The sequence below is a fragment of the Aulostomus chinensis genome, chromosome 17 (assembly GCF_037954235.1).
Source record: "Aulostomus chinensis isolate RoL2024-O1b breed Wild chromosome 17, RoL_Achi_v1.0, whole genome shotgun sequence".
NCBI classification, from domain to species: domain Eukaryota; kingdom Metazoa; phylum Chordata; class Actinopteri; order Syngnathiformes; family Aulostomidae; genus Aulostomus; species Aulostomus chinensis.
The window spans coordinates 597,563-610,036 of record NC_141336.1 but is presented as its reverse complement, the minus strand read 5'-3'; the positions used below and the strand labels follow the sequence as shown (position 1 = coordinate 610,036).

The 12,474-nt window shown below is 50.7% G+C and overlaps 1 protein-coding gene across 3 annotated transcripts in view; it reads right to left on the bottom strand.

The window, feature by feature from the left end:
• syne3 (spectrin repeat containing, nuclear envelope family member 3) overlaps window positions 1–11,572 on the bottom strand; it is a 34,631-nt gene extending 23,059 nt beyond the window's left edge. For 2 of the 3 annotated variants that reach the window (XM_086182578.1, XM_086182580.1), the window contains exons 1-6: window positions 11,074–11,185; window positions 9,203–9,360; window positions 8,829–9,001; window positions 8,113–8,422; window positions 2,459–2,614; window positions 1,707–2,066 (exon numbers count right to left, since the gene is read on the bottom strand). In XM_086182578.1, the coding sequence (XP_086038704.1) occupies window positions 1,707–2,066; window positions 2,459–2,614; window positions 8,113–8,422; window positions 8,829–9,001; window positions 9,203–9,346 (1,143 nt within the window). In that variant the 5' untranslated portion in view covers window positions 9,347–9,360; window positions 11,074–11,185. Of the gene's footprint in view, window positions 1–1,706; window positions 2,067–2,458; window positions 2,615–8,112; window positions 8,423–8,828; window positions 9,002–9,202; window positions 9,361–11,073; window positions 11,186–11,361 lie in introns of those variants that run through there. The other variant, XM_086182579.1, reaches the window with a different exon arrangement.
• Between the last annotated feature and the right edge of the window lie 902 nt (window positions 11,573–12,474).

Here is a 12,474-nt window from a genome sequence, read left to right as displayed (position 1 = left end):
GGCTGGTTTGGACACCAGGGGGCAGAGTTTGTCCAGAGAGGATGCCAGAGAGGAACAGAATGTTTCTGTAACCTCATGAACAGAAAGTGAGGAGAAGTGCGAGTGGTCAGGCATGACGGAGTTCACCTCATCAGACAGCTGTGCTGCTGTGAGGGACTTCAGGTTTCCACGGAAGGAAACCGTCTGTGTGGGTGTCTGCAATAGCGGAAAGGCAGCCGCAAATTTGACCAAGAAATGGTCTGACAGGTGGAGTGGGGTAACTGTCACATCTGTTATGGAGCAGTTACGAGTCAGCACCAAGTCAAGGACTTTACCAGCTTTGTGGGTGGGAGGAGAAGGAGCTAGGTCGAGTGCAAAGGAGGAGATGAGTGCCAGGAAGTCGTTTTGCCAGAGTTCTGTCAAGGTGAATGTTCATGTCTCCCATGACAATCAGTGGTGTGCCATCGTCAAGGATGTCAGAGAGTAACATGTCCATCTCAGAGACAAAGACATCCAGATTACCCCCTGGTGGGCGGTACACAACCAGAACATATGCTTTGATGGGAGCAGTGACACTTAGAGGCACGATATTCAAATGTTGTCTCGCTGTTCGACGGGCGTAGTGCAGAAAAAGACCAGTTCTCAGGAATGAGCATGCCAGCACCGCCTCCTCGTCCAGTAGAGCGAGGGGTGTGGCTTAGTGTGGCGGACTCAGAGAGTGCAGCTGGGGTAGCAGTGTTTTCTGGGCAGATCCATGTCTCAGTCAGGGCTAGGACCTGAATGTCTGAGAGTTTCATCAGTGAACTGATGAATTCTGTCTTGTTGACTGCGGACTGACAGTTCCAAAGACCAAACGTGACCGAGTGTGGGCTGGGACCACTTTCTGGGAGTGCGTACAGGTTTTGCGGATTGCGTTTCCGGTAGACTGTACGTTTTTTCCGTTTGCCAACAATGACAGGGATGTGTGTGGGACACATTGTACGATAAACTTAGGTCAGACAGGCGGCAGCGGTAGTTGGTGTCCTAGCTCGATGGACTCGCGCAGGTAGACTCGCAGGTCTTTACCTTCTGTGGTCTTAAACGCTTTGTGGGCTGATGCTCAAGCGCAGTCTGTGCTGTCAGATACCTGACCACAGTCACAGCTGTTTCCAGCTTGACTAATTGCGCCCGGCTGAACCGCCCCTGTTAGATTTCACTTGGGAAACAAGCAATAGAGGGTGTGACCTGCGTCAGCTGACCTCACCTATTGTTGCAGAGAGAAACCGAAACTCCAGTGCCAAGCACCTAACGACCCACAACACAAAAACAAAACCAAGCAAGTTTTCAGCTTACCTAAGATGGCTCAACCTTCTTCTGTCTAAGATCCAGTGCTTGTTTTGGAACCATCAAGTCCCTCAGACAGTGGTGGAGAACACACGGTCCCCCGGCAAACCGGCACAGAACGCTTGACAGCAGCGTTTTATTCCTGCTCTTCCCTTGCAACAGTAAAAGCACCTTCACTTGTTTAAATGTAATTGTCTTTCCTTTCCATTTGTACGACTTATACTTTGTTTGTATCTTATACTTTTATGTCTTCTATGTATTTAATGTATATTTGGTCATGTGACACATCAATTTTTTTTTTTATCATAGTTTTTTCCAAGCACAGTGAGTTACACTTGTCATAAAAAACGTGCTTCAGAAATAAACTTGACTTGAGCAGGATTTGTTGTGGCAAGAGAACTCACCATGTATTTCCTCCACTGGCCCACCATCTGCTCCTCACTTCGGTCAGCGCGGCCCCCAGCCCCGCGCCCCTCCTCCAGTTCCTGGTCCAGCCCCTGGAGCAGCATCCTGAGGCGTCCGATATCTTCTCCTAACCGCTGGCATCGTGTCATGTACTGGCTGTGGGCGTCCAGGCTGGAGCGAAGTCCGTCCTCGGCCTCACACAGGCCCTGGCGCAGCCTCTGCCAGCCCAGCCTGAGCTCCTCCGCCTCCTCCACCACCACCTCCGCCCCTGCAGGCGACGTGTTGGCCCTGACCGCCTCAGCCATGCCTTCGATATGCTGCAAGGTTTTCTCCTCACTGGCAACGCTGTCATCCAGGGCCTGAACAAGCACACAGTGTTCTCACCTTCTGTGTTTGACGAGGGGAGTTTCAGGGACGCAAGTCCCTCCGTGCTCCAACCTCCCAGCATGATGTAGCACAATGAACAAGATCAACTGACATTTGACGTGTCACAGATGTCAGACACACCTGTCAATCAAACCCAGCATGATTCAACAGCACCACCAACTGCAGCTTGAAAATGACAAACAGAGATGGAACCTTTCATCCCTGAGGAGTCAGGAGTCAGTCAGACCCTCCGACTGCATTTGTCCATTTAATGTGTTTTACTGCTGCTTTACCAGTGTGGATGATGGTGATGGTGATGATGATGATGATGCCTCCACAGGGCCCCTTTAGAGAAGAGGCTGAATCCATGAGTGTGGTGCCTCACCTGCAGGGCTCTGAGCTTGCTCTCAGCTGCAGCGTCCTTCTCCATCAGCTCGGTCAGCTCCTTGGTCTTTGACAGCAGCCAGGACTGGAACCTCTGGAGGCAGCCCTGGTATGTCTGGTGCTCCTCAGCTATCTTCTGAAGCAGCGTCAGGCGCTCCTGGCACAACAGGAGACAACCTGTGTCATTAAAAAGGAGGACAAGACTCCTTCTACAGGGGACTTTCCTCCAGTCACCGTTTCTGCTGTCTCACTACAGCCAACAAACAAAGGAAGAGCCAGCAGACCACAGCAACACATCCTTATAGAAATGAAAACTTCCATGTGCATTGGACTGGTTATTCCTCGGAATGCTGCAGGAGGAGAGGGATGTGAGGTGTGAGGAGAACCTGTTTGATCTCTGGGTCAGATCACCCCGGTACCAAAGCCAGCACATGTTCCACCTACCACACGTGTGTAAAGTTCAGTGGAGTGGTGTCAGTACGACTGTTAGGTCAGGAGGCAGGAATTAGAGGGAGACAGCCAGGAACAGACCCTGGATCAGCTGAGCACTGCAGAGCTCCAGCCTGCTGTTGTGAACCCACAGATGCAGCCAGAACAGACAAGGATGATGATGGATGATGATGATGATGAGGAAGAGGAAAAAGAAGACGACTTACAGAACAAGCAGGCTGTGAGAGAAGTGACCCTTCCCACCGGCCGCCATCTGAATGTGGCTGGTTCTAAAGTTGAGGAGTGATGCCTCGATGGCGTCAACCATAATTGCTCTACTTTAGGCGCAACGAGGTTTGCGTACAGCGCAGCAAACTGTGTCATGCACAACGTAGAAAGTTACAGTCACAGCGGGAGGACGCAAGGAAGTGTGGGAGGTTGGTGAAACATGGAACCAGCAGCTGCAGGCTCAGGCCCAGCCAGAGCAGCTCATCGTAGACGATCAGAGTTTTGAGCCTGGTCACTCTCAAGAATCATGAGGGTTCACAACGCCAATGTGTTTCTTCTTTCATGTTGTGGCCACAGCTACCACAACAATACTCTCAATCAACAAGATGTTGCATAGTGTGTGCATGTGTGTGTGTGTGTGTTAGTGTGTGCATGTATGTGCGTGTGTTAGTGTGTGCATGTGTGTGTGAGTGTGTTAGAGTGTGCGTGTGTGTTAGTGTGTGCGTGTGTGTTAGAGTGTGCGTGTGTTAGAGTGTGCGTGTGTTAGAGTGTGCGTGTACGTGTGTGTGTTAGAGTGTGCGTGTGTTAGTGTGTGCATGTGTGTTAGTGTGTGCGTGTGTGTTAGTGTGTGCGTGTGTGTTAGTGTGTGCATGTGTGTTAGAGTGTGCATGGATGTGCGTGTGTATTAGTGTGCATGTATGTGTGTGTGTGTTAGAGTGTGCGTGTGTGTTAGTGTGTGCGTGTGTTAGAGTGTGCATGTATGTGCGTGTGTGAGTGTGTGCGTGTGTTAGAGTGTGCATGTATGTGTGTGTTAGAATGTGCGTGTGTGTTAGTGTGTGCGTGTGTGTTAGAGTGTGCGTGTGTGTTAGTGTGTGCGTGTGTGTTAGTGTGTGCATGTATGTGCGTGTGTGTGTTAGTGTGTGCGTGTGTGTTAGTGTGTTAGTGTGTGCATGTGTTAGAGTGTGCATGTATGTGTGTGTTACAGTGTGCGTGTGTGTTAGTGTGTGCGTGTGTTAGAGTGTGCATGTATGTGCGTGTGTTAGAGTGTGCATGTATGTGTGTGTGTTAGAGTGTGCATGTATGTGTGTGTTAGAGTGTGCATGTATGTGTGTGTTAGAGTGTGCGTGTGTGTTAGTGTGTGCGTGTGTGTTAGAGTTTGCATGTATGTGTGTGTGTTAGAGTGTGCGCGTGTGTTAGTGTGTGCGTGTGTTCGAGTGTGCGTGTGTGTTAGAGTGTGCGTGTGTGTTATTGTGCATGTATGTGCGTGTGTGTTCGAGTGTGCGCGTGTGTTAGTGTGTGCGTGTGTTCGAGTGTGCGTGTGTGTTATTGTGCATGTATGTGCGTGTGTGTTAATGTGTGCGTGTGTGTTAATGTGTGCGTGTGTGTTAGTGTGTGCGTGTGTGTTAGTGTGTGCATGTGTGTTAGTGTGTGCGTGTGTGTTAGTGTGTGTTAGAGTGTGCGTGTTAGTGTGTGTTAGAGTGTGTGTGTTAGTGTGTGCGTGTGTGTTAGTGTGTGTTAGAATGTGTTAGAGTGTGCATGTGTTAGTGTGTGCGTGTGTGTTAGTGTGTGCGTTAGTGTGTTAGTGCGTGCGTGTGTGTTAGTGCGTGCGTGTATGTTAGTGCGTGCGTGTATGTTACTGTGTGCGTGTGTGTTAGTGTGTGCGTGTGTGTTAGTGTGTGTTAGAGTGTGTGTGTGTTAGTGTGTGTTAGAGTGTGCATGTGTGTTAGTGTGTGTTAGAGTGTGCATGTGTGTTAGAATGTGTTAGAGTGTGCGTGTGTGTTAGTGTGTGCGTGTGTGTTAGTGTGTGTTAGTGTGTGCGTGTGTGTTAGTGTGTACGTGTGTGTTAGAGTGTGCGTGTGTGTTAGTGTGCGTGTATGTTAGTGTGTGCGTATGTTAGTGTGTGCGTGTGTTAGTGTGTGTGTTAGTGTGTATGTTAGTGTGTGCGTGTGTGTTAGTGTGTGCGTATGTTAGTGTGTGCGTGTGTGTGTTAGTGTATGCATGTGTGTTAGTGTGTGCGTGTGTTAGTGTGTGCGTATGTGTTAGTGTGTGCGTTAGTGTGTGCGTGTGTGTTAGTGTGTGCGTTAGTGTGTGCGTGTGTGTTAGTGTGTGCGTATGTTAGTGTGTGCGTATGTTAGTGTGTGCGTGTGTTAGTGTGTGCGTGTGTGTGCGTGTGTTAGTGTGTGCGTGTGTTAGTGTGTGCGTGTGTGTTAGTGTGTGCGTGTGTTAGTGTGTGCGTGTGTTAGTGTGTGCGTGTGTGTTAGTGTGTGCGTGTGTTAGTGTGTGTTAGAGTGTGCATGTGTGTTAGTGTGTGCGTATGTTAGTGTGTGCGTATGTTAGTGTGTGCGTATGTTAGTGTGTGCGTGTGTTAGTGTGTGCGTGTGTGTTAGTGTGTGCGTATGTTAGTGTGTGCGTGTTTTAGTGTGTGCGTGTGTGCGTGTGTGTGTATGTTAGTGTGTGCGTGTGTGTTAGTGTGTGCGTGTTAGTGTGTGCGTGTGTGTTAGAGTGTGCGTGTGTGTTAGAGTGTGCATTTGTGTTAGAGTGTGCGTGTGTGTTAGAGTGTGCATTTGTGTTAGAGTGTGCGTGTGTGTTAGAGTGTGTTAGAATGTGTTAGTGTGCGTGTGTGTTAGAGTGTGCGTGTGTGTTAGTGTGCGTGTGTGTTAGAGTGTGCGTGTGTGTTAGTGTGTGCTTGTGTGTTAGAGTGTGCGTGTGTGTTAGAGTGTTAGTGTGTGCTGTGTTAGTGTGTGCGTGTGTGTTAGAGTGTGATAGAGTGTGTGTGTGTTAGAGTGTGCATGTATGTGTGTGTTAGAGTGTGCGTGTGTGTTAGTGTGTGCGTGTGTGTTAGCGTATGCATGTGTGTTAGTGTGTGCGTGTGTGAGTGTGTGTTAGTGTGTGCATGTATGTTAGTGTGTGCGTATGTTAGTGTGTGCGTATGTTAGTGTGTGCGTATGTTAGTGTGTGCGTATGTTAGTGTGTGCGTGTGTGTTAGTGTGTATGTTAGTGTGTGCGTGTGTGTTAGTGTGTGCGTATGGTAGTGTGTGCGTGTGTTAGTGTATGCATGTGTGTTAGTGTGCGTGTGTTAGTGTGTGCGTATGTTAGTGTGTGCGTGTGTTAGTGTGTGCATGTGTGTTAGTGTGTGCGTGTGTGTTAGTGTGTGCGTGTGTTAGTGTGTGCGTTAATGTGTGTGCGTGTGTGTTAGTGTGTGTGTTAGTGTGTGCATGTATGTTAGTGTGTGCGTGTGTGTTAGTGTGTGCGTTAGTGTGTGCGTGTGTGTTAGTGTGTGCGTGTGTGTGTGCGTGTGTGTTAGTGTGTGCGTATGTTAGTGTGTGCGTGTGTTAGTGTATACGTGTGTTAGTGTGTACGTGTGTGTTAGTGTGTGCATGTATGTTAGTGTGTGCGTGTTTGTTAGTGTGTGCGTGTGTGTTAGTGTGTGCGTTAATGTGTGTGCGTGTGTGTTAGTGTGTGTGTTAGTGTGTGCATGTACGTTAGTGTGTGCGTGTGTGTTAGTGTGTGCGTTAGTGTGTGCATGTATGTTAGTGTGTGCGTGTGTGTTAGTGTGTGCGTTAGTGTGTGCGTGTGCGTTTGTGTTAGTGTGTGCGTATGTTAGTGTGTGCGTATGTTAGTGTGTGCGCGTGTTAGTGTGTACGTGTGTTAGTGTGTGCGTGTGTGTTAGTGTGTGCATGTATGTTAGTGTGTGCGTGTGTGTTAGTGTGTGCGTGTGTGTTAGTGTGTGCGTTAATGTGTGCGTGTGTGTTAGTGTGTGCGTTAGTGTGTGCGTTAGTGTGTGCATGTATGTTAGTGTGTGCGTGTGTGTTAGTGTGTGCGTTAGTGTGTGCATGTATGTTAGTGTGTGCGTTAATGTGTGCGTGTGTGTTAGTGTGTGCGTTAGTGTGTGCGTTAGTGTGTGCATGTATGTTAGTGTGTGCGTGTGTGTTAGTGTGTGCGTTAGTGTGTGCATGTATGTTAGTGTGTGCGTGTGCATTAGTGTGTGTGCATGTGTGTTTGGGAGGAAGTGGACGCCCTGTGCAACGCTGTCTTGCCCAGTGCTCGCTGACTCACACAGAGCTGCTGTTTGCTCTACTTTTCCTCCCTGACACCTTCAGTCACATTCACAACTTCTCAGGTTCTCTACTTCTCCACATTCCGGGAGGTTCTCCACTACTGCAGGCTGATCTGAGTCAGCGTTTCTCATAAATAGGGTGGAACTGAGTGGCCTGTCCAGGGCCAAGCTAAGTTTATCCAGCACATGGTCAAGTCAGCTGACTTGACAACAGCAGCCCACTACAGCCATGACCACGGCGGTCATACCGACTTGTCAGCTTAAGGGGGACAACAGGTGTTAGCTGCAGACATGGAGAGGTGAGGGAACAGCCAGTAACCCTGGTCAGATACCAGGAATATAAATCTCTGATAGCAGCTCAAAGCAACACAGCTGCTGTCCCCAGGACAACCGCCGGCTACTGATAATGGTGTGACTGTGACAATCACCTCAGAAGGGAGGTCTGATTGGTCAGTAGGAGCTGTTGTCATGTGTTGAGAGTGAAACCTCCCTCACAGTCTCCCTATGGGAAGCACCTTCTGGACGGACCAAGCCCTGCCCCTGACCAAGCTGCCTTTCCCTTCGGGATCAGTCCAGCTCTCTGGTTCTTCGGACCTGGCGAAGTGGGATCTCTAGCTTCCACTGAGAGGGCCAACAGTAGCTCATGGGGGCAAACTGCTTTTCAGAACAAGCCGGCGCGACTGTGACCCGTGCGTCGGCTACTTCTGCTGCAAACCACCCAGGTTTCGCCATCCAAGGCATCGTCCCGGGTCAGTGAGGGCCCTGCCCCTGCCCTAAGACAACACTTCCACTTGGAAGAGGATTGGTTCTGTTTTGAATAGTTAATTTCAGACCTCGGGTTGATAGCAATATCAGACGGTGTTACCTTGGAAGTATTTGGTTGATGTTGAACACTATCACAAACCCTCAATATGATCGACTGCAGTGGGAGACGGTCTCACCTCAGCCCTGTCCCTGACATCATTGTAGGCCTCCTGCAGTCTCTCCTGGGCCTGGGGCTCCACACTGGGGTCCTGGGTTCTGTTGTGCAGTGCGGCAGCTTCATCCAGCAGCCTCTCCAGCAGGGCTGCCTGGCCATGGATGTCGCTCACCACCACCCTCTGCTGGTCCACCTGCCACAACTTCTCCTTTAGCCCCAGCTGCAGCTCTACACCGACATCCAGGCTGCGCTGCTGCCTCGTCAGCCACAGCTCAAACTCCTCATGGGCCTTCAGGTATTCGCTCCAGTGGAGCCACACCCACTCAATCCGGCTGTTGGTGAAGAACATGAACACACAAGGACTCAGTGCCCGTCAGGAGCGAGTTCAACAGTCGCAGAGTATAACTCCAGGTTCTAGCAGTGCAGCCGCAGCGCTCCCACACACCCATCAATCACTACCACCTCTAGAGGACCCAAGCGGTATTACAGAACTTTCAAGGTTGGCCTGGAGGGACATTTGCACTAACTACTGTGTTGCAGACTCAACCTTTACAGAAATACTACATACTGCCCATACTAGTGCCACTAACCTGTCCTCAGCCTCCGCATACTATACAAACCATTCCCACAGCCTGTGCGCTGTTGTGAGAGGCCTGGAGGGGTGGGAGTGGAGCAGGCCTGAACACACCTGAAGCTATGCTCAGGTAGCAGCAGGTGTGTGAGTGAGGAGAGGCGCACCTGTGACAGTGGACGATGTAAGTGCAGGTCTCCTCCCAATGGCTCTTCAGGTCCTTGAGTTTGGCATGGATGTCGTTCTTCAGCTCGTCATCCTCGCTCTGCAGCAGGGTCTCAGCCGACACCAGCGCCATTTCCAGTTTCACACGACCTTCGTGCTCCGACTGGTGGATTTTCTACGTATTCAGCATTCGGCACATGGAGGGAGACGAGCAGCGTGTTGAGTTTGATATGATGTCAGCAGCTGCACGTGAGCACCATTGTCGACTCAAGATCTCAGGCCTGACAACGAACCATGTGCAGGTACGAATGCTACACACATCTGGATACATGCAGCCCGAAAATCAAAAGACATGTTCCAGGTGAAGGCCACTCACCTCTGTCTCCCTGAGCCGGGCCTCCAGGGCCTCCCGGGGCCCCTGAGTGTTGTCGTTGGCCTTCAGTCTCTCTTGGATGGCCAGCATCCAAGAGAGCGCCGCCTCCAGGTTCTCCGTGAACTCCTGCTGCTCCTGCTGAGTCATGATCAGTCCCAGACCTGAAAGGAGGAACAGGACTTTATATCAACTGTTCAGCCCCTGAGGGCGGAGAGCGGTACCCACCTGACCGTAGAACTGCTGTGAGGGGCGCCCACCGCAGGTTGGGATCTTTACTGCAAGCCTGCTTTCATTGCTGTTGATGCTGACAGTAACAGGACTGAACCCCAGCTCATCAAACGAGCCCAATAATCACGTTGCCATGACTACCCGCCTCCTTCGTGAAGTTCTTCAGACAAAACAAACAGCTTCACATGAAAAACGTCACTTGTTCTCTGTATGGTGGCGGGACATCCGTCATACACCAGACTGGGGTGTAAGGGTCTGCTAGAACGCCTACACACACAAACGTATGTATACATATCAATAAATATATGTATAAATACATTTATTGATATGTATACACACATACATGTGTGTATTTATATATATATATATACACATAATAAGTATATACACACACACATATAAAATGTATGTGTGTATATACACACTTTACTTTATACAACACTTTGCTTTGTTCACAGCAATAATAGAAGTCCCACCAGCCCCCAATGACCAGGGCTAGAACAGCTGGCTCTGAGACTACAGGTGTGAGGGACCCTGAGGGTGCCGGTGACGTGGTCTCACATACGGACCCAATCAGAGCCACCACACCGGGACACACACAGGCAGGCGGAGGTAGGCAGCTGCGCCGCCCGGGACCAGTGGCCATTAGGGGCCTTGGCGGAGGCAGCAGGACAGCGGCTGGTGTCTTCCTAAGTCTTCCCACGATGGTCATCGTGGTCACCGTCCCACCACTGTGGAACAATGAGCCGTCAACCAGCGGTTAACCAGTCAGCTGACCGCCTTCACCCCCTCAAGCCAAGCATGAATTGGTGTCGTTTTACTTTCATATTCCATTGATTTTCCCTGTGAGATGAACAAGGCTGTTCAATATCCAAAGACACCCCCCCCCCCCACACACACACACACAGCTGCAGTGTTTGCTGGCGCCCTGCAGCCCAGGGGGGGCTGGTCGCTGTGATCGGTAAAAGCTGCTCCTGTCTGCTGCCATTCTTAGCTTTATAATAACTGGCATCTCCCAGGAAACTGCAGGACGCCATGACAGAGGTTCTGAGAGGGAGGGGCCCTGGGAAGGGAGGGGTCAGAGGGAGGGGCCCTGGGAAGGGAGGGGTCAGAGGGAGGGGTCCTGGGAAGGGAGGGGTCCTGGCACAGCAGGATGGAACCTTGCTCCAGAATGACTCACTTCTCCCACCACAACATTCCTGCCTTCCCCTCTCCTCCTCCTGGAGCCGGGCCTGCTCCCTGCCTCCTCCCCTTCTCCTCCACCCGGGCGGTGCACCGCCGTACACTCAGCCTGCGAGTCGAAGTTCGACGCAGGTGTGTTGTAGGTGAGCGGACGCGCTAAGCCCCGCCCCCCGCGGCTCTGACAGGTCGCCTCGCGCAGTCTCAACTTCCATCCGTTTTGCTGACACGCGCCCCTCGTGCTAATTTACACATACTAGACACGCGCACTACTACGTCAGCTCGGTATTCACGACAGAACCGACAATCCCGTGTTTCGACCGCACTGCTTCCCGGTCCGAACGCCAACAGCGGTCTAACGGGGGGCGCCGCGGCGGGAGCTCGCTGCGAGCCGGCCAACACCCAGCTAACCCTACGATGACCACGCTGACAGGTCCGGTCGGTCGGTACCGGTCAGAACCACTCACGGTGCTGTGTTCCCGCGGTGAGAGCGGCGCTCCTGTCCCGGTGCCGTATGGCGGGGAAGTTGTGTCAGGCAGGAAGTGGAGCGCAGGCCGCCGGCCGCGCTGCCTTCAGGGACCCCACGTAATCTACAAATACGAACCGTCACGTTCACGCACCTGCGACCATACGCCGCGTTTCGAATGATAACACCCTCGTGGCATGAGAAGAGGTACCAGCGTGTGTCAGAGATGGCGGTGAAGATAATGATGATGTGTAGAACTAAGCTTTTTTCCAGACAGGAAGTAACGTACCTGAACACAACTTCCTGGTCTATCCCAACCAACTGGTAAAAACACGTCAGAGAAGCCACGAAGAGAGTTCTCATTCACCTTGAGCCTCGATGAATAAACTCGCGACTCCTTCAAAACTGATCTCACACCTTAGTTCTGTGTTGTCTGACGGTGCCTGAACATACCAGCATTTGAGCTGGAAGCAGGAACAAATCCAGAGCAGTTGCTAATCCAGAGCAGATGCTAATCCAGAGCAGTTGCTAATCCAGAGCAGTTGCACATTACCAGTTCAAATATGAAGGCGCTTGGCTCTCGTTGGCGACAGAGAGCAGCTCACTCCTCTGTTGCGACTCACTCCTCTGTTGCGACTCCGTCCAGCTCTGGACAACGTTTGTCAGCCATTTTTTATTCATGCTATTCAGTTGCAGTCAATCATGATGTTTGATTTCATCTGATTGGATGAGGATCCATCCTCAACTCTTCTTCCTGAGGTCCATACAGCAATTTCAAAGTGTCAATGCATTTTTTTCCAGTTAATAAAATAAACACTGTACTTAAAATAAGAATAAAAATACAGCAAATAATAGACAATAAGAAAAATAAAAATAGACATTGACCAGATGCACTGAGACTGCTCCTACAGGTCAGCACCATATGTCCAATAGCGCCACCAGGGGGGGTGGCCTGGTGTGGCCACGGCCATCCCTATGAAACTGCTGGCCACCCTACTGCCCCCCCAGTTCCACATATTGCTATTGATGTTCTTCTTCCATCACAAGTTGGTTTGGCTCCTTTCACACTAAACACAGCAAGCAAGGCGCAGACGGTGCAGCTGCGTCTGTCCCAGTCTGGTGGTCATAGCCGCGGAGCAGGAGCTCCCGCCTCCGGACCATTGAACCAAAGATGCTCTGCTTTGTCAAACTGGACGATTGTCTAACAGTGGCGTCGAAGCGAAGTAAAATCTGGTCAACTGGAAGTAAATTGAAGACGTTTCACCTCTCATCCGAGAGGTGAAACGTCTGATACTGATACAGACAGCAGCGCTGTGACTGTTTCTGAAACATGGAGTGTCACAATGAAGTATTTCTGTTTGTATCTGCAAGTACCTGCTTTTTCTGTGTTGATGACAATAAA